The sequence below is a fragment of the Anolis carolinensis genome, chromosome 3, assembly GCF_035594765.1.
Source record: "Anolis carolinensis isolate JA03-04 chromosome 3, rAnoCar3.1.pri, whole genome shotgun sequence".
NCBI lineage: Eukaryota > Metazoa > Chordata > Lepidosauria > Squamata > Dactyloidae > Anolis > Anolis carolinensis.
In genome coordinates, this window is record NC_085843.1 from 96,391,179 (window position 1) to 96,411,048 (window position 19,870).

General features: G+C 42.5%; 1 protein-coding gene and 1 long non-coding RNA gene across 3 annotated transcripts in view; one reads left to right on the forward strand and one right to left on the reverse strand.

Moving 5' to 3' along the window:
• Positions 1–7,259, reverse strand: part of sms (spermine synthase) — a 28,775-nt gene extending 21,516 nt beyond the window's left edge. For both annotated transcript variants that reach the window (XM_062977226.1, XM_062977225.1), the window contains exon 1: positions 6,848–7,259. In XM_062977226.1, the coding sequence (XP_062833296.1) occupies positions 6,848–7,244 (397 nt within the window). In that variant the 5' untranslated portion in view covers positions 7,245–7,259. The remainder of the gene's footprint in view (positions 1–6,847) is intronic.
• An 87-nt stretch (positions 7,260–7,346) lies between these two features.
• Positions 7,347–19,212, forward strand: LOC134298007 (uncharacterized). The gene is made up of 2 exons (XR_010004971.1): positions 7,347–9,903; positions 10,371–19,212. It is a non-coding gene; the product is annotated as an uncharacterized LOC134298007 (long non-coding RNA).
• Positions 19,213–19,870: the final 658 nt, after the last annotated feature.

Below are 19,870 nucleotides of genomic sequence, written 5' to 3' on the forward strand. Positions count from 1 at the left end.
CCTAGGGTCTAATTCTATACTTGTGATTGAACTGTCTTGCTTTAACTATCACTAAGTTTACTTTATCAAATTTATGTTTTGCTAGATTTTAATTAATATCTGCCTTAAAATGGATTAGTTTTGCGAATTCAGCTGAATTCTGTTTAGAGAATTGGAAATCTCTAGATTAATGGCAACCCACAATTATCAGAAAAGCTGCTTACCATAGAAGGGTTCTGCAAGCTCATATCTGTCAACCTAGTGATAAAATCAAACTAGCCAACAAGTTTTCTTTTTTAAAAAAGAAAAGAGGAAAGCAGTTAAGTGTATTGAAAATGGCCCTGATTCTGAGCAGATCCTTGCTCATCAGAATAACATGTCAGACATTTAGACTTAAATTGGCATGCCTCCTCCATAGAGCATGACAACTTCTTTTCAAATTGTAACATCAGTCCCAGATCACTGTTAATTTGATGAGACAAGCTATAATTCTACAATTAGGAAAATGGGTTTATGCTTCCTAAAACACTAAAATATATAATTAGAAATGGGCACAAGACTAATTATGCAATTATATAGAGATAGCCTTTGGCTTAGCAAAAATAAAACAAGCCTACTCAGAAGACATATTTGTGCTTATTCAAGGTAGTATTTCTATACTTGACATGGAATTACTGGCTATCACTTGGCACTGTTTGTTCTGCAACACCAATATCCAGGCTGAGTCCAGTTTGACTTGTTTGTTATCTTTCAGCTTTAGCTCACAACACCTTTGGGTATGGGATTACATAGGTTTATCCAAGAAGAATAACTTGGCAGACTAACACATGCCACATGAGAATAAGGAACAAGAGATATGAGTCTCAAGAGTGCAGACAAAACAAACACAGGTACATTTGCTTATCTCAATTTAAGGTGGTAACAGAGTTCTAATAAAAAAAACCCATATATAATCATAGAGCTTGTTCACTCCTCCATCCTTGCTTCTACTTTTTATGGTATTCCTACTTAAGGCATTACCATTTTTTAAAAAACAAGGGCATTGTTGGAGGTAAGAGTATACTGAAATATGGGACGTTCTGCTATAGTGTCGCTGCAGATTAAGATGCCAGTCTTTTTTTCTGTCCCAGGGAATTTGCAATCCTGCCTATGAAACCAGTGTCAAATGCTAGAGTCCAGAATGATTACAAATTATCTGGGACAGTTTGGGACTATAACTCCCACCATTTGACCATTTGCCAAGTGGATGAGCTTATGCAGACTGTAGTCAAAAACATCTGGAGATATCCAGATTAGGCAAGGTTACTTTAGACCTCCATGACCTTTCTAGCATTATCAATTCCAGATCCCAAAAATAATAATGTGGAAATCTTATACTTTACCCCCCCCCCCCCAACTCACACACTTCTTGGTAGTGAGCTGGTAGATTCAAGTGAGAACCTAAGTTGCTCAAAGCTTCTTGCATGGCAGAACCCAATAATACTCTGAACAAAGTTACCAGTTATTTATCTATCCTCCTTTGTTCAAAGCAAGTATTTCATGTGTACATATCAACAAAAAGGTGCAGCACTAACCCCCGAATGGGGTCAGGGAAGAAGGAAGTACTTTATCAGGCAAGCCAGTTTGGAGTAGCTGCTAGACTGCCAGACTAGGTTTGGAGAGACTGAGGGTCACATTTCCATTCAACATGAAACTGAGTGGGTGTCTTAAGGACACTCTTTTTCAGCTTTGTTTATCTTTCGGGGGCATTGTGAGGATGATGGGGAAGAATCATTTAGTTTAAGTTGATGTCTGTAGAGAAAGTTGAAGTATGAATGAATTGAACAGAACCATAGCATTCCCTATACCAGCTTTAGGCTTTTCCCTAGTTCACCAGCCCTGCTGTTAAATCACAACAGCAGTGAACATAACTTTCACACAGCATTCACCAAATGATAACAAATAAATAACAACAAATAATGACAAAGTTGGGAAAATCAGGCAACTCACAAGCACTTACATTTTCCAATAATCAACAAACTATAAATGCAATGAACTTTAAACTTGTGCTATAAACTCTGTGAACAGCTGTGGCACAGGCTGTTGAGCAGCTGCAATAAATCACTCTGACCATGAGGTCATGAGTTCGAGGCCAGCCCGTGGCAGGGTGAGCACCCGTCAATTAAAAATAAAAAATAGCCCCTGCTCGGCAACCCAAAAGATAGTTGCATCTATCAAGTAGAAAATAAGGTACCACTTATAAAAAAAAGTGGGGAGGCAAGTTTAACTAATTTACTACCTGGAATGAGGAAGTGCCGTCAGAGTGGATGATGAAGCAGCTGCTCCCCCCTGTGGCCAGAATCGAACATCCCCTCAGGAGAAGGTTAAATTGCCTCTGCGTCTGTCTGTCTTGGTCTTTGTTTGATGTGTTTATGGGCATTGAATGTTTGCCCTATGTGTGTATAATGTGATCCGCCCTGAGTCCCCTTCGGGGTGAGAAGGGCGGAATATAAATACTGTAAATAAATAAATAATAAATAAATACAGCCCACTTCATCAAACACATTAAGGCTGGATCTACACTGCCATATAAAGCAGTTTGAACCATCATCATTTATTTATATGGTGCCATCACTGTACGGAGTGCCCAGTGGCACAGCGGATTAAATCACTGTGCTGCTGAACTTGCTGACCAAAAGGGGAGGAGGGTGAGCTCCCACTGTTAGCCCCAGCTTCTGCCAACCTAGAAGTTTGAAAACATGCAAATGTGAGTAGATCAATACGTACCACTCTGGCAGGAAGGTAACAGCTTGATGCAGTTATGCCGGCCACATGACTTTGGAGATGTGTCCAGCCAACACAGGCTTTTTCGGCTTAGAAATGGAGATGAACACCAGCCCCCAGAGTTGGACACGACTAGACTTAAATGTCAGGGAAAACCTTTTACCTGTACCTATCACTGTATATCACACTTTACAAGTACAACAAATTCATTGATTTCACATTAAAGTCTTAAAGACTTTCCACATTAAGATTTAGTTACATCTAGGGAGGTTGAAAAGTTCATCCACTGGCTTCTGAATATGTAGGTCAGTGAGCACCTGCTATTAGGGATGACATTATCGGGTTAATGTGAGTGCAACTAATGACCACATCTAGGACATGACAGAAACTGCTTTTTAAGCTCTCGTGTTTTTTAAAAATAGTTTGCTATGAAGCTTATGAGATAAAGGATTGAACTGCAGTTCAAATAACATGGAGAAGGCATCTAAAATTCCCTTGGCTTAATGCATAATTGTGTGTATCCATGCCTAAGCCCATCACAGATTTGCCAGTAACAATGCAAACAATATACCTCCAGCTCTGCCATATATTCTTTGGGCAAGAGAAGGCATATTGCAGATCCAGACATTCCAAGCTAGCCAGTCTCTGTCACACACCTGCTATTCCTTCCATGCCCCCTTGTCTCCAAAGAGACAACTGAAGGTGCATCTACACAGTAGAATTAATGCAGCTTGACACCACTGTAACAGCCATGGCTCAATGCTATGGAATCCTGGGAATTGTAGTTTGATGAGGCACTAGCATTCCTTGGGAAAGAAAGAAAAAGGCCTTGTAAAACTACATTTTCCATGATTCCATAGCTAAAATGATACCAAATTACAGTAGAGTCTCACTTATCCAACATTCACTTATCCAACGTTCTGGATTATCCAACAGTCTGCCTTTTAGTAATCAAAGTTTTTGTAGTCAACGTTTTCAATACATTGTGATGTTTTGGTACTAAATTCATAAATACAGTAATTACTACGTAGCATTACTGTGTATTAAACTACTTTTCTGTCAAATTTGTTGTTAAACATGATGTTTTGGTCCTTAATTTGTAAAATCATAACCTAATATGATGTTTAGTAGACTTTTCCTTAATCCCTCCTTAGGTAAAGGTTTTCCCCGACATTAAGTCTAGTCGTGCCCGACTCTGGGGGTTGGTGATCATCCCCATTTCTAAGCCGAAGAGCCGGCATTATCCATAGACACCTCCAAGGTCATGTGGCCAGCATGACGGCATGGAGTGCAGTTACCTTCCCGCCAAAGCGGTACCTATTGATCTACTCACATTTGCATGTTTTCAAACTGCTAGGTTGGCAGAAGCTGGAGCTAACGGCAAGCGCTCACTCCGCACCCTTTCGGTCTACAAATTCAGCAGTTCAGCGCTTTAACACATTGCACCACCAGGGGCTCCCTCATTATCCAATATATTCACTTATCCAACGTTCTGCTGGTCCATTTATGTTGGATAAGTGAGACTCTACTGTACTTTAATCCAAGTAGGGAGATGCACCCCTGGCGGAACGCAGCAATAGCTTTTCTCATGATTTCCAATGAACCTAGATGCAATGCTTAATATGACTGAAGTGCACCCTTTGCTTTCAAACAAGTGGACGGCTGCCATTTCGCTCACATGGGTAAAAATAAACTTGCTGCTCTTGAGGAGACACTGAAACACTCCTGTTGCCATAAAGGTCATTGGTTCAGCTTCTATCTATTTGAAGGGGCCTAGTGTGGGGATGATTCTCTGCCTTATAGACACATTTCCTACTGGTACATAGTTCTTTGCATCAAGGATTTTAGTAATAAAAGAAAAAGGCTGTTGACCATACTTCACAAAGCCACTGAAGTTGCAACACTCTAAAAGGCTGGATATTTAGCTCTTTGGACCAAGTGGAGTTGTTGATAAAGGCCAGCCGCTGAAGCTCTGCAGTATATTGTCGAAGGCTTTCATAGACGGTATAACTGGGTTGCTGTGAGTTTTCCGGGCTGTATGGCCATGTTTCAGCAGCATTCTCTTCTGACGTCTCACCCACATCTATGACAGGCATCTTCAGAGGTTGTGAGGCCTATGCAAGGGAGATTTATTTATCTGTGGAAAGTCCAGGGTGGGAGAAAAAACTCTTGTCTGTTGGAGGCAAGGGTGAATTTTGCAATTAGTCACCTTGACTAACACTGTTTTCAGAGTGTTGTTATTTATTTACAAGGGAATTCCAAACACCTCCCAACAAAGGATTCCCCCAGGCAGAAAGCAGCCAGGCCTTAAAGCTGCAAGGCTTTTCAATTCTAATCAAGGTGGCCAATTGCAAAATTCACACTTGCCTCCAACGGACAAGAGTTCTTTTCCCCATCCTAGATATTATTCCACAGATATATAAACCCCACTTGCCTAGTTTCCAACAGACCTCACAACCTCTGAGGATGCCTGCTATAGATGTGGGTGAAACGTCAGGAGATAATGCTTCTGGAACATGGCCATACAGCGGGAAAACTCACAGCAACCCTCTGCAGCAAGCATGGGTGAATTTCCGCCCTTCATGTGTTTTGGACTTCAACTTGTACAATTCCTAACAGCCTATCGGCTGTTAGGAATTGTGGGAGTTGAAGTCCAAAACACCTGGAGGGCCCAAGTTTGCCCATGCCTGCTCTGCAGTATAGAGGGTAGACTATTGTACAACTATGTGCCCTCTTAATTTTAATCTGGCCATTACAGCTGGGAGAATACTGCTTCCTGGGGTGGCAGCCACTTCTTTCTCATGCAAGTGCTTCCTGAAAAGGGGGAATAATAGCCAAAGGAGGCTTTCCTTTTGTCTTTCTTTCCCTTGCAATTGAAGAATGACAAGGCACATTTCCAACCCAATTCAGTTAAAACAAGGGGGGAACTTCCTGGTCTTTCACTTCCTGCTGGGTTCCCCTCCCCCCCCCCCCATTTTATAATTAACCCCTTAAACAGATGCATATCACCCCCTCAATATCTCAAATTCACACCATTTTTGGGCCAGATTTTCCTTTATAACCAACGATGGGGATGAATTAGAGGGGAAAATAGACTGTGAATACTGTTGTGGAAGGCTTTCATGGCCGGAATCACTGGGTTGCTGTGAGTTTTCCGGACTGTATGACCACTGAAGTGTAAAATAGTTTACTATCTATACTTCAGGGCAGGCATGGGCAAACTTGGGCCCTCCAGGTGTTTTGGACTTCAACTCCCACAATTCCTAACAGCCATAGGCTGTTAGGAATTGTGGGAGTTGAAGTCCAAAACACCTGGAGGGCCCAAGTTTGCCCATGCCTGCTGCAGAGGGTTGCTGTGAGTTTTCCGGGCTGTAAGGCCATGTTCCAGAAGCTGGAACATGGCCAGACAGCCCGGAAAACTCGCAGCAACCCAGACTGTGAATACCCTTGCAGGGATAAAGGAGGGAGGGCCAGATTGAGGTCAGGCCTACGGCTGCAAGGACAGCATGAGCACTAGCTCTGGCTCCCGAAAGGCCTTTTGCGGTTGGGAATGCCCGGGGGCTGCTGCGACACAAGGAAGCATGATTATGCTCTCATGTGCGAGGGCTAAGCACTTGGATCATCCGTAGCAATGGCAATACGCACATAACAAAAGCAAAGGGAGGAAGGGAGAGATGGGAAAGGTCCTCGATGCTCTGTTTTGGGAGCTCGATGGCGGATCCACTGGGGATCTATCTGCTCAAGCGCAATGAATGGGAGAGAAATCCTGCCCGGGTCGCAGAGAAGGCGCGCGGAAAAAGGCGCACGCGGCCAGGCCAAAATAGAAGAAATGCACACACAAAAAGGGGAAGAAATGGGTTTGGTTGGATCCGATGAGGAGGGAGGCTGAGCTTGAGGGGACGATCTGCATATCCGAAGGGGAGGAGGAAAAGGAAAGGGGGGGAAATGGACCCATGCGGTGCAGAAGAGGAGGCCTAAGGTAGTGGCGGCGGCGCTGCAAGGCCTCCATGGCTGCTGCGCAAGGAGGAGAAGCAGAGAGAGCTGCGTCCTTGCCAGGCGCTTTGGGCTTCCAAGGGAGGGAGGGAGGGAGGGGGGAGCGGCTCACCTGTGGCTGCGAGGGTGAGGTCGAGGGTGCTGTGTCGCGCGGCTGCCATAGTGCGCCGGAGCCCTGTGCCATGCCTGGAGGAGCGGCCGTGGCTGCGCTGCGAGTGCTGCTGCCGCCGCCGCCAGAGAGCCTCCTCGCCGCGGTGCTGCTGCTGCTCCTCGCGCTGTGTGGGTTGGGTGTGTGTGCGCGCGCGCGTGGGTGGGTGTGTGTGTGTGTTGCGCACGCGAGGTGGAGCCCGGGGTTGCCTCGGAGTGGGAGAGCCCCCGGGGAGGGGGAGGAGGAGCCAAGAGAGAAGAGCCAGCCAACAATGCACTTTGGCACCCTGGCCCCAGTGGCCCCGAGGAAGCTGCCAGCAGGCGGAGCGGTGTTTTGTTTTGGAAAGCCATGCCTTCACCATGGCAGCCGGCTGGCAGAGCTGCTCTTCCTCCTCGGCAGCCTTTTCAGCAAGTCGCTTAAGCTATAAATCAAGACATAGTTTTCTAAGACCTACAGAGACACCCGCAGGAACACCTCAGCAAGTGAGAGTCCAAAAGTGGCAGGCTAAAACCCGGAACCTCAATCAGTGGCTGATTCCAGATGAGAGGCTCCCTCCTGGGCACACACAGCCACTGTTTGTTCCTTTTGTTTAGAATCCACCATTGAAAAGGGATACATGAATACAAACTGTTGAAAGGGATGGAAAGTGTTTTTTATGAGAATGTAAAATTGTGAGCATTTGGATTAGATTTATAACAGTGGTTTGGTGAGGCATCAGCATTCTTTGGCCAAGAAGGCTCAAGAGCTTGTAAAACGACAACTCCCACCCAGCTGCCTGCATTTTTGGACTCTGGGAGCCTCTAGAAAACATGTACTAAAGCCAAGGCCCGTGGGCTGAATCCGACCCACCATGATCTTTGACGTGGCCCTCCACAGGCTGGACTATAACTCCTGTATTCCTCATCATTAGACATAATGACTAGAGCTGATGTGAGTTGTGATACAGTAACATCCGGGAGGCTGCAAGTTGTTCTGTTTAGTCAGGATAGTGAGGTTGGACTTTAGATACAAGGCTTGTAGATATGATGTCTGACTTTAAACTGTTATTTAACCTATCCCCAACCTCAGAACCACACGTGCTGTTGGGTTGCAATTTTTATTATCCCCAGTCCACATGGCAGATAATCAAAAGTGATGGGAGTTGCCGTTAAACATCACCTGGGCACCGAAATTGGGTGAAAACTAAAGAACACCTATCACTGTCTAAAAAATTATAGTTGGCTCTCTGTATCCACAGATTCTGAGTCTATTGATTCAATGTCCCTTTGAAGGCAACTATAAGACTGATGTGGCCCTTGATAAAATAAGTTTGACCCCCCTGCTGTAGAATTACTGCCTTCTGACACCACTTTTACTACCATGGCTCAATACCATGACACAAGAGTTGTCATTTACTGCAACATCTGCATGCTTTGGCAGCAAAGGTAAATGCCTTGTCAAATTATAATTCCAATTTTTTTATCGTGTCAAAAGCAACTTGAGAACATACTGCAAGTGGCTTCTGATGTGAGAGACTTGGCCGTCTACAGAGTCGTTGGCCAGGGATGCCTGGATGTGTTAGCTGGGAGACTTCTCTCATGTCCTTGCAATCTAGAGCTGACAGATGTGAGCTCACCCCATCTCGCGGATTCAAACCGGCAACCTTCAGGTCAGCAGTTCAGCCGGCACAAGGGTTTAACCCATTGTGCCACCACGGCTCCTATAATTCCCATGATTCCATAGCATTGAACCATGGCAGCTAAAGTGGTGTCTAGTGCATGAGTTACGGCCGGTCCAACAATGAGGCGAATTAAGCGGTCGCTTCGGGCGCCAAACATATGGGGGTGCAGTCGAGACTGTTTTTTCTGTTGATTTGTTGTAAAACATGATGTTTTGATGCTTAATTTGTAAAATCTTAATGTAATTTGATGTTTAATAGGCTTTTCCTTAATCCCTCCTTATTATCCAACATTTTTGCTTATCCAATGCTTTTATTTTTCAGTGATTGTTTTGTGGGGGGGGTGTCAAAATTCTGTTCGCCTACACTTGAAATGTACCTAGGGCCGGCTCTGAGTTACACAGAACTCTTCTTTCAGGTTCAGAGACAGGAAGAGAAAAGCTTTTTTTCCCCAGGCTGCAACCTGATTGAAGCAATATCTTCTAGCTCTGGGGCTAGTTGGAGGTCTTATGTTGTCCCTCCACCTTGAGATTCCGTTGAGAAGCTTGAGTGTGGCTGGCTTCTTATCCCTGCAGAAGAGGACCCGGAGAGAGGCAGGTGGCGGTGGAGGGAGCTGGCAGGCAGAGTGGACGGTCTGCTTGGTGACTCATCTGTTTGCGGAGGCCTGCCCTAAACACCAAGCCAATGCCATACTTTTACACAATGTAAGCCAAAACTGATTAAGGGATAATAATAGCTTTTCAAGACATCTGACAAGCAGAGGTAATGTGGATCGGGCCAGGCCTCTCTTTTAGCAACATCCAAGAATGTGTTTTCAATGCCAGGTCGGGAATTTGTCTGAAACATATACAACAAAGAAAAAAGTGCTGCTAAGAATATACAGTGTGCCCAGATCCTATATCCTTTGTTTGAATGGACACATAGTAAAGGCAATTGCCTTCTTGCAAATATTTTCTATAGTACATTCCTTTTCAGTCAAGGCCTTTATCAACCATTGTCTTGCCTCATTTTCTGAATTGGACTCATAAAACTCCCTTGGTTTTCCACCACTCCTGCGTTTTTTCCTCTGAAAGGAAATCCATTAAGGAAAGAAAGGTGGTTCAGCTGCATAGTTGGTAGTGAAGAACTCGTCGTTTCTAAAATGCTCCTGCTTTTTTCAGGAATAGGACTCATGTGACACTCAAGATGTCTATTCACCCTTAGCTTTGCTGGCTGGGGCTGATGAGAGATGTAGTCAGACAGTCCCTGCAGCACCTCTTGGTTCCCACTAAGCAAGTTCTGTGTGCCAAGTGTGGTCCAGATCCGTTATCGGTGCAGTTCAGAAGTTTCTCTGGATGCAGCGTGAACTACAACTCCCATGCTGGTGAGCCAGTCCCCCCCCCCCAAACCCCTCCAGTATGTTCTGTTCGTCATGGGGGCTCTGTGTGCCAAGTGTGGTCTAGGTTCATCATTGATATTCTATGATATTCTTAGATATTCTAAAGAGCTGTTCTCACAGATAAAAAATAGCAATTTCTTTATTTGCAGGATTTTAAAAACTTTCATACTGATCTATGCCCTTAACTCCAGGAAATCTGGAAAGCAGGCTGTACTACAAAAAGACACTTTAAAAAACTGGGATCACATTTGATCCAGTCTTCTCCAACCAGGTGTCTTCCAGATCTTGTGAAATAGACTTGATCTGATGAAATAGATAAAACAGCTTTTGAAATAATCAGAAGAAAATTTGAAAGGTAAAAACTGATAGGATATTCTCACGTCTTTATACATCTGTTATCATAATGGAACTCCAAGGTGAACTTACACCATTAGATTTATTTCTTTTGCTAGATGCTTATTCCGTGATATGAACTGGGAAGCCCTGGCCCTTGAGCGCTCTAATTGGAGGTCAGAAGAGGCACGAATGGCGGGCTTAAGGGAGAAACATGCCAAGAGGAAGGCGTGTCAAGCCAACCCTGACCGGGACCGCCTTCCACCTGGAAACCGATGTCTCACTGTGGGAGAAAATGCGGATCAAGAATAGGTCTCTTCAGCCACCTACGTAACGGACACCCCCCCCCCCCAAGACGCCAGAAATGGAGGACTATCATCCTCGGCCTACGAGGGATCACCTAAGCTAAAGCTAAGATATGAATGGTTGTAATTCACAATTTGCCAGAACATTCCAGATTGCCTTTCCCAGTTAGATGTGCTCTAGGCAACTCCATTTAAATCCAAGATAGAAAACCTGGTTTTAGGCTAAACTAAAGACAAAAGCTAAATGAAATAGCCACCGGGAAGTTCAAAGGGGCCCTGGAATGCACCTTGTGTGCATATTTCCATCTCATTTGGAAAGCAAGAGCACTGAAACATATGCAGCTTTGTATGCTGATTCTTTGTTCTCAGTTCTTCTTTGCTATATGCTGCGATATTTTTCCAGAAAGGGGAAAAAACATATACGGGCTGCATCTTGAGTCATACAGGTTTTTAAAAAACACCTGTGAATGCTATTGTACTGCCTTGGAAACAGCCAATAGATGGGAAAAAGATTAGATAGCTGTTTGTTGGGAGTGTTTTGATTGTATCCCTGCATGGCAAGGAGTTAATCTCTTCCAATTCTGTGTTTCTAAATAATGGAGTTAACGGGTTATATATTTAGGTAATGAGAACATAAATGAAGTCAAATTTCAAAAGTAATGCAAGCAAGCAGTAATAAAGCCACATGCCAAAAGTAGTGCAATGAGTGACGACAAAGTCACTGTTCAAATGAGTAATACGTTTCAGTTTGTTTAATTGTTGTTTGAAAAAAAAAACTTTGATAAGGATTTCCCAAGTGTTATGCCATTAGCTTTTCAATCAGAAAGTTCCGAGCAACAAAATAATAAAATAATTAACAGTAGCAAAAAAAAAATATGAAGAAGCACAAAGAGTGAAGCAAGTTACTTAATGTTGTATTAAGAAGGAATTCCTTTTCAGACAGTATAAGGAATAAGGAGAGTGGGGTTTTTTTTAAGAAGTCGCCCTCTGCACTCTTATGCTGAGGTGTGTCCCAACTCCACCGAGACCATTGTCTCTCCAGTTCTAAAAGCAGGAGGTGAGTCAGTGTGGTGTGGTTGTTTGAGTGTCAGACTATGACTCTGGAGAACAAGGTCTGTTTACCCCTTTAGCCACTGGATGGCTTTGAATGAATCACATCTTTAAAGCCTTAGAAAACCCCATGATAGGGTTACTTTAGGGTCACTATAAGTAGGAAATGACGTGAAGGCATACAACAACAGCAGCAGCAGAGAAGAGAAACAAGGAAAACAAGATTCTAAGTGAGGTTACTATGCTCTTAATGCTGCCATTTATCTACCGCTAGTTACAGCAGTGGTAGATAAATAAGGTGCTTATACATTTATGTATTTTTTTTCTTGTTTTTCTATTTCTACAGAGTAAAGTCTGTCCCTACTTAACCTTCAACATCAGTAATTCCATCCCTAGAAGTCAGCATGCAGGCTGAAGAAATTTAAAGTTCTCCAGTCCTGCAAGCTGAGAGGTATTTGTGCCTGCCTCCATTATACATGTACATGTGTGCGTGCACGCACACACACGCAGCACTTACAATTCAGCATTATTTATGATCCTGGAGTGGTGGAATTTCTGAAAGCAGAACACAATGACTTTAAAATTAAAATATAAAAAGGGCGGACAAAATTGTGCTCCTTGAATTTGTAGAAGGCTTTAGGCCATGCTCAAATGAGACATGTCGCTTGGGTCTTTTTATTTGCTCTGGTTCTGACAGTACAAGTTTTCACATGAGAAATGCCTTTGGCTTAAAGATGCTTGTTAATGCTGGTGCTTATAGCTGTTTGTTTTGGGGCATCTAAGCTTAAAAATATATAAAGGGAGAAAAATCATAATGAAATCAAATGTGGATTTTTGAACTTTGTGTGTTGCATTCTGTACGCCAAATGCTTGAGCTGAAAATACAAGAAATAAAGACTTACAAAAGAATCCAGTCTGTATTCTAGCATTTGCTACCAAATTCTTGCAAGGGAGAAGTCTATTGCTTGAACACAGCCTAAGCTTGTTAAAATGCCGCTACGTTATCTTTTCCTCTGGCAGCATGTTCTTGTTTATTGGTTATTTGTAATTTTAGAGGATTTTATATAGTTCTTTGGGTGCTATCTTTTAGCAGGAATAAATGGCTCTATAAATGACTAAAATATCCAGGGGAGTAATATGTTTCTGTATGAGATAGCTGAGAATACCTTCGTATTTGCTACTTTATAGTGAGTCTATATGAAGTCTATTACACTGGTTTAAGAGACTTGACATTAAACACACTTGGATAAGGTCTCTTAGATGTTATTTTGTGAGTTGCAACATTCATTTTCCTTCAGCAAGAAAATAAATTAACAGGCTAGCACAGGTATGGCACAACAATGTCATGTTCTCTTCTAATGTAATGCATTCGTTTTGTGGGAGAGATACTATTAAGGAACATGGAAAATGGAAAGCGCTTTTTCACAGATATTTGTAAGTCAAGAAAAGGGTTTTGATAAAATTCAAAATTATCAAGGTATAGTACAAAATGTGGAATGCAATAGAGATCAATGGCATTAAAGGACTCTGATGGGAAAATGAGTTAAATCTACTTCTAGATTACTACTTGAGAAGTATGGCATGCTGAAGATGTTTGAGGTATCTGCTAGGAACCAGCAGTATTATCTGCAGAATACTAAAGTGGACATTTTAAAGCCAAACCTTGTAAGGTCATTTAGGTACACTTTGCCCACATTTGATGCAGAAGGACAGATATCAGTAATCAGTACTAAAGAAATTATTTTTTTAAGTGAGGTTTCTTGGATCCATTATGTAATTTGGAGCACTGCATTGTAGATATCAAGTGCTCTTTTCCCAATGGCCTGTACTGGTTAGGGAATTCCCTGTGAGCTAGCAATGAGTCAGAGCAGTAGCATAAATCTTATCTGTACATCTATACACATAATAAAAGTGAAAATCTGTATGTGTGTATGTAGCACAGGTGTCCTCTCACACAGACAGCCTCCGGCCTTCACAAACAGGCTATAGTTCCCAGTGCTGTGGAGCCACCAAGTCACTCCCTCCAAGGACATTAAAGGCTACAGTGAGCACACCCCAGTGTTACTTTCTCCCTCTATTTGCATGACTCTGCCCACTGCCTCTCCCTTAACCCTTTCCTACCCTTTCCTATGGAACAGAGGAAACAGAGGAATTGATCAGCAACTGAACAGACTGGAGAGGTTTGGGGAGAATTCACCATGATTTATAGGAGTTGTAGGGCCTGGGGATGTATAATTCACCTGCAGTCTAAGAGGACTCCGAACTCCACCAATGATGGACCTGGAACTCACTTAGTGTGATGACTCATAGGCCATGTAGTCCCGTTCCTAGCGCTGTTGTGACAGATGAAGAGGAAAACTTAGGTTTCCCACCGTTTCAGCCAGAATTGGAGCTTTCACAGCCAGAGATGGAGCCCCTGCACCTGCAGGAGATTTGCCTCCCAGAAGTTTCCCAAACAAGCACTGAGCCGAAATCTCCCCCTTTTTCTCGCCGTGATTATTGTCAACAACAGAGAGGAGCTCAACAGGCTAATCGCAGAAGCCTGAGAATCGCGGCCAAACAAATGGTTGATTAAAACTGCTTCCCATGGGAATCTTTAGGGAGTCATGCATCTGGACTCAGAGAATGGCTTTCGGTTCTGGTTCCCCAGAGAATTGTTCTCTGGCGGGAAAACGAGACCCTACTTAGGTGTTTTGCCCTCGTAGGAATCTTGCGGAGTCAATTCGTCAACTACGGGAGTAGGTTGTGTGTGGACTACGCTCCCGTTTCCAGCCTTGCTTTGCTTCCCAGGACCTTGTTTTGCTTCACGAACCCAGCCTTGCCTTCCGGACCTCGCCACGAATTTACCACGGATCCTGTTTTTGCTCCTTGTTCTTTGTTGCCTTGAATTAAGCCTTGTATCCAAGAATCAAGTTATTTCCTTGCCTTGCCTAAGTTTCATGGACTAAAGGACCTTGTCTTCTCCCCTCACTTTGCTTGGCAAAGTGAGTGTTTCGGTTACTGGATTACAACTTTGGACCTTAATATTTCATATTGGACATTGTTTCTCTGGACTAATTTTGACCTTCCCTGAAAGGTCTACTTCTGAACTATTTCCTACACTTGCTTTTATTAACTTTATATATTTCCTCAATAAAGATATTAGATAGATTCTGGCCTCTGTGTATGGTTATTGGTGCTCTGCAGCCTGGGTCGTGACACTTAGCACACAGAGCCAACATGGCCAACTTTGCATACTGCCGAGGTTTGAGGGTGATTGACCTTAACATCCAGGAGTTATCGTTCACCCATATTCAGAGAACACTAAACCCATCTGATGACAGATCTGGACCAAACTTGGCACACAATTTCAACATGGCCAACTGGGAATACTGGTGGATTTTGGGGGTGATTGATCTTTAAATCTGGGAGTTATAGTTCACCTGTGTTCTGTGAGTCCTCTGAACCCCACCAATGACGGATCTGGACCAAGCAGGGCACACAGACACAACGCTCCCAACTTTGCATACCGGTGGACTTTGGGGTGATTGACCTAGGCATCAGAGAGTTATAGTTCACCCTTATAGAGAACATTGAACCCAGCAGATGACGGATCTGGACCAGATTTGACACACAGACCCAACATGGCGAACTGTGAATACTAGCAGAGTTTGGGGAGGGTTGACCCAATATTTTTGGGAACTGTAGTTCACCCACATCCTTATGCATTTTCTAATGGGCGCATTCATAAAAAACAACAGGAAAGACTGAGTTCTTTTGTAAGAACTAGCGTAACGTATGACCAAACTGATATTACCTAACATCCAAAAACAAACAAGACCCTTTTCAAATATCCCAGGCACCACCGGGTACCCATGCTAGTCTATACTCATAATAAAAGTTAAAAATGTGTATGTGTGTATGTGGAGGAGGTGTCCACTTACACAGACAGCCTCCCACCTCCACAAACAACTATAGTTCCCACTAAGCAGGAGACACCAATGGCCCTTCCTCCACTGACATGCAGGTTATAGTGAGCACCATGAACATGTATCCCAAGCCCCACCAGTGTCGTCCACAAACACCATTCTGCCCCCACCCAAGTGAAGGCAATTTCCCCCAAGATGTTCTGATTTTCCTCCAGAATGGACATCCCAGTGTTCCTTAATTTGCATGACCCCACCCACTGTCTCTACCTTAACCTTTTCCTACCCTTTCCTATGGCACACAGTTAACAGAGGAATTGATCAGCTACTGAAAAAGAGGTTTGGGGAGAACTCACCATGCTTTACAAGAGTTGTACTTGACCTACATCCAGAGAACACTGTTAACCCAACCAAACTGGATCAAACTTGCCACAGATAATGGGACTTGCAGTATCTTCACTGATACAGTGACCCTCACCAACAATGGACCGGGACCAACCTTAGCACAGAGAAGCCCCATGACCAACTCAACATACTGCGGGGGTTAGTGAGAATGGATCTTGATTTTGGGAGTCCAGAAAGCACTGAATCCAGCTAATGTCAGATCTGGACCAAACATGGCACATTGACCCATACAGGCCTGCTTTGGGGGTGATTGACCTCGGATCTGGGAGTTGTAGTTCACCCTGATCCAGAGAGCCCAATGATGGATCTGGACCAAATTTCAGTGATACAGTAGACTCTCACTTATCCAAGCTAAACGGGCCGGCAGAAGCTTGGATAAGCAAATATCTTGGATAATGAGGGATTAAGGAAAAGCCTATTAAACATCAAATTAGGTTATGCTTTTACAAATTAATCACCAAAACATCATGTTATACAACAAATTTGGCAGAAAAAGTAGTTCAATACGCAGTAATGTTATGTTGTAATTACCGTATTTACTAATTTAGCACCAAAATATCACGATATATTGAAAACATTGACTACAAAAATGGCTTGGATAATCCAGAGGCTTGGATAAACGAGGCTTGGATAAGTGAGACTCTACTGTATTACCTAACATCTGAAAACAAATAATGATTTATTCTAATAACCCGGGCACCGCCGGGTCTCCAAGCTAGTTATAAATAAATAAACCCTCCTCAAGTGCCATAGGTACTGTAGTTAAGCATTCAGAAAGCATAACTGGGAATGTCAGCAAACTGCTGCAGGTAGTGAGTCCATTTTACTGATGACATGGCTGCCAAACCACCACCACTACCTGCCTCTCAGATATCTTATTGCCTGAATAGCAAGGAGCTTTTCTTTGAGCAATTCCCCCAAGCAACTGGCCCAAAAGCTCTGTCTGTCTGAGCCATGCTTCCTTTACTCTGAGACATCACAGTGGTTTGATCTCTTAGTCCTGTAATCACATGGAATAGGAAACAGCTAAAACTGCCATTACAATACTTAATGGTTAGATGGTGAAATAGATGCACCTTTGCCAAGGAGGTGGAATTATTTTGGCTGAATGCCTCTCCAGGACTAACCTATCAGGTTTGATAAAAATGGCCTTAACTCTATATTTCTTCCATACACCTGATTTTGCCCTCTCTTTGATACAAAGACACATGGGATTCCGTGGTTTTATCTGCCCCCAAAAGTATGAAGCTTTCTGCACCTAGAGTAAAAAATATCTGTACAGTGATGATACCTATCCAGTAAAATATTGATGGTGAAAGCATTAGTCTCTTTCCCACATATTGGATTGTGTGGTAGGGGACTAATGTGGTCACCAACATTTCTTTTTGATCTAGTTTTATAGAACAGGAAAAACGGTCTATAAAAAGAAAAATACTATATATGAAATGTTCAGAATATTGATGAAGTTACTTGATGCAAAGTCAGTGTCATCATAAATGATGGAGAACAGTATGTGATGGGGAAATGTAATTTTGTGCCATTAAGCTCTGCTGAATCATCTTGGATGTGGTGAGCCACAGCAGCAGGAGCCAAGAAAGGCTGCTCAAAGGAAAACCTTGATCACTGCCATATTTACCATGAACAACTGCCACAACTGAGCTTTTGGAGATTTAAGGAATTCTTCAACTAGTTGTACCATGCAATGCAGTGTTGTTGCAACTAAGAAAGTGCTCAAGAAAGTAAAAACATCATTTTCATTGCTAGAAGTGCAGAAACAGTCAGTCCAAAGAAGGAGTGTATTCAGAAGAAAAGTTGTTTTGTTTTTTTAGCAGCTCTATCCTTGGAAATGCGAAATGGCATTTTTAATGTTATGGTCACAAAATGAAGACTATAGCAATGCAGCAAAAAAGCGAACACAAACCGCATGGACTCCAGCTCTTCCTTTCTGATGTCAAGTCATGTATGTTTTTTCTCAATTAGTATTACATGGAAAATTAATTTGTGTAAGTGCTTTTAAAAAGTGTTACCCACTATATACTATGGAGGAAGCTAAAGAGAACCATGCAGATATTGTCTATAACAATTGCCCTCCCTCCCTCCCCCTCCCTCTCCATCCCTTTTTTGTCCAATCCCTTCTCTAAAGAGTTTTGTTTTACCTCTCAACATACCTTTGGTTTTTTTTTTAGCCTTTTAGTTTTTATGTACATGCTTTTATGAGACTGTACCCCACTTATGCTGGTCTAAGACTATAATAAAGATTTTGATTTGATTTGATTTGTCTATATCAGTGGTTCTCAACCTGTGGGTCCCCAGATGTTTGGCCTTCAACTCCCAGAAATCCTAACTGCTGGTAAACTGGCTGGGATTTCTGGGAGTTGTAGGCCAAAACGCATGGGGACCCACAGGCTAAGAAACACTGGTCTATAATATCTCTGAATAAAAGGTATCTCAATAGGCAATGGGAAAGACAGCCACCTATGGCCCAGTAGTCAGGAAAGCTAAATGGAGCAATGATTCAACAGAAAGCAGCTGTATTCCCTCAAACAGGGAACTTTTAGCAGTACATGAAAGGTTTTGTGCAAGTCATTTTCCATCAAAACAGATCACAGGGGCAATTCTCTTGTCAAGTTGTCTGTATATTAGACAAGCGACTCATTAACATTTAATTTCTCATTTTTATTAATGATACATACCAAGTAACCAGAAGGTATTAAAATAACATGATATTTAAAACAGGAAAAGGAAATTTTATTTAAAAAATTAAATTCATCAGGACATTTGCCATTTATTTATATTAAATAGTTTACCACTTAAGAGGGATGCAAAGCAGGAAACAAAAGGCATCACTGTCAAATTTCAAATGTAATTTTCAGCCTTAAAATCATAAAATGTATTACAGAACAAAATTTAAAAACACTAGAAAATATCACATAACAATTTAAACACAGCAGTTAAAAGCTTTGCCAAGATGAAACATTTGACCATTGATAGAACACTGGTAAAGGTGGTTATAGCCTAAATGCTGGAGGCAAGGAGTTCCACGAATGGCATGTAGTCACGAAACTTTCTTTAATGTTTAATTTTTTCAAACATCCGGTTTGGACTCAGAATGCGCCTTGGATGTATATCTACTTGTATATTTATGAATGTTTTAATGTAATGTAATTTAAATGATTTGAAATGTGATTGCAACTGTTTTATATATGTGTTTTATATTTGTAAGTCGCCCTGAGTCCCCTAATGGGTGAGAAGGGCAGGGTAGAAATGTTGTAATAAATAAATAAATAAATAAATAACAGAAAACTGGTTATCAGAACATTGCATTTGAACCAGAGCAATCTCTCTGGATCCTCTTCACAGTTCAGTTGGTTTTAGTTGACTTTGTGATTGAGCAATCAGTCCCAGTATATTTCCATCCCCCTCCCCCACCCTTTCATTCCTAAAGTTGGCCTTGTAGTGGAAAAGAGACAACCCAGCTGGAGAAGGATATAAGTCTTCCTTGATTGATCCAAATGGCCACAGGGCAAGGGTGTTTGTTGAATTTGGGGGTATGGGCTGGCAATGATTCATTCAATGCTACTCTCTTTGCTGTGGCTGAGGAGAGCAACCCAAGAGCACTAACCAAAAGGTAACCACATGTCAATAAAGGGCAGTGTTTGGTTTCTTTTCCAACAATAAGTATCATATCATCTACATTTCAGAAATACCAGCTTTGGTCAAAAACCTTTGGGAATCCCACAGTGCTATTGGCCTCAAAAGCTCAGAAGGGACAGGGAAAGTGATGTGAGCTAATTGGAGTCAGCTATTCAACAAATGTATCATTGAATTTTTAGAAATGTTTCAAGGGGGACGAGACATGTGCATATTGACCCTCAAAGAAATAATAATAGCAAAATGTTCACATAAAGGCAAGATTTGTTCTCTCTATTGGTCAGTTCCTTTCTGGTAAGTCCC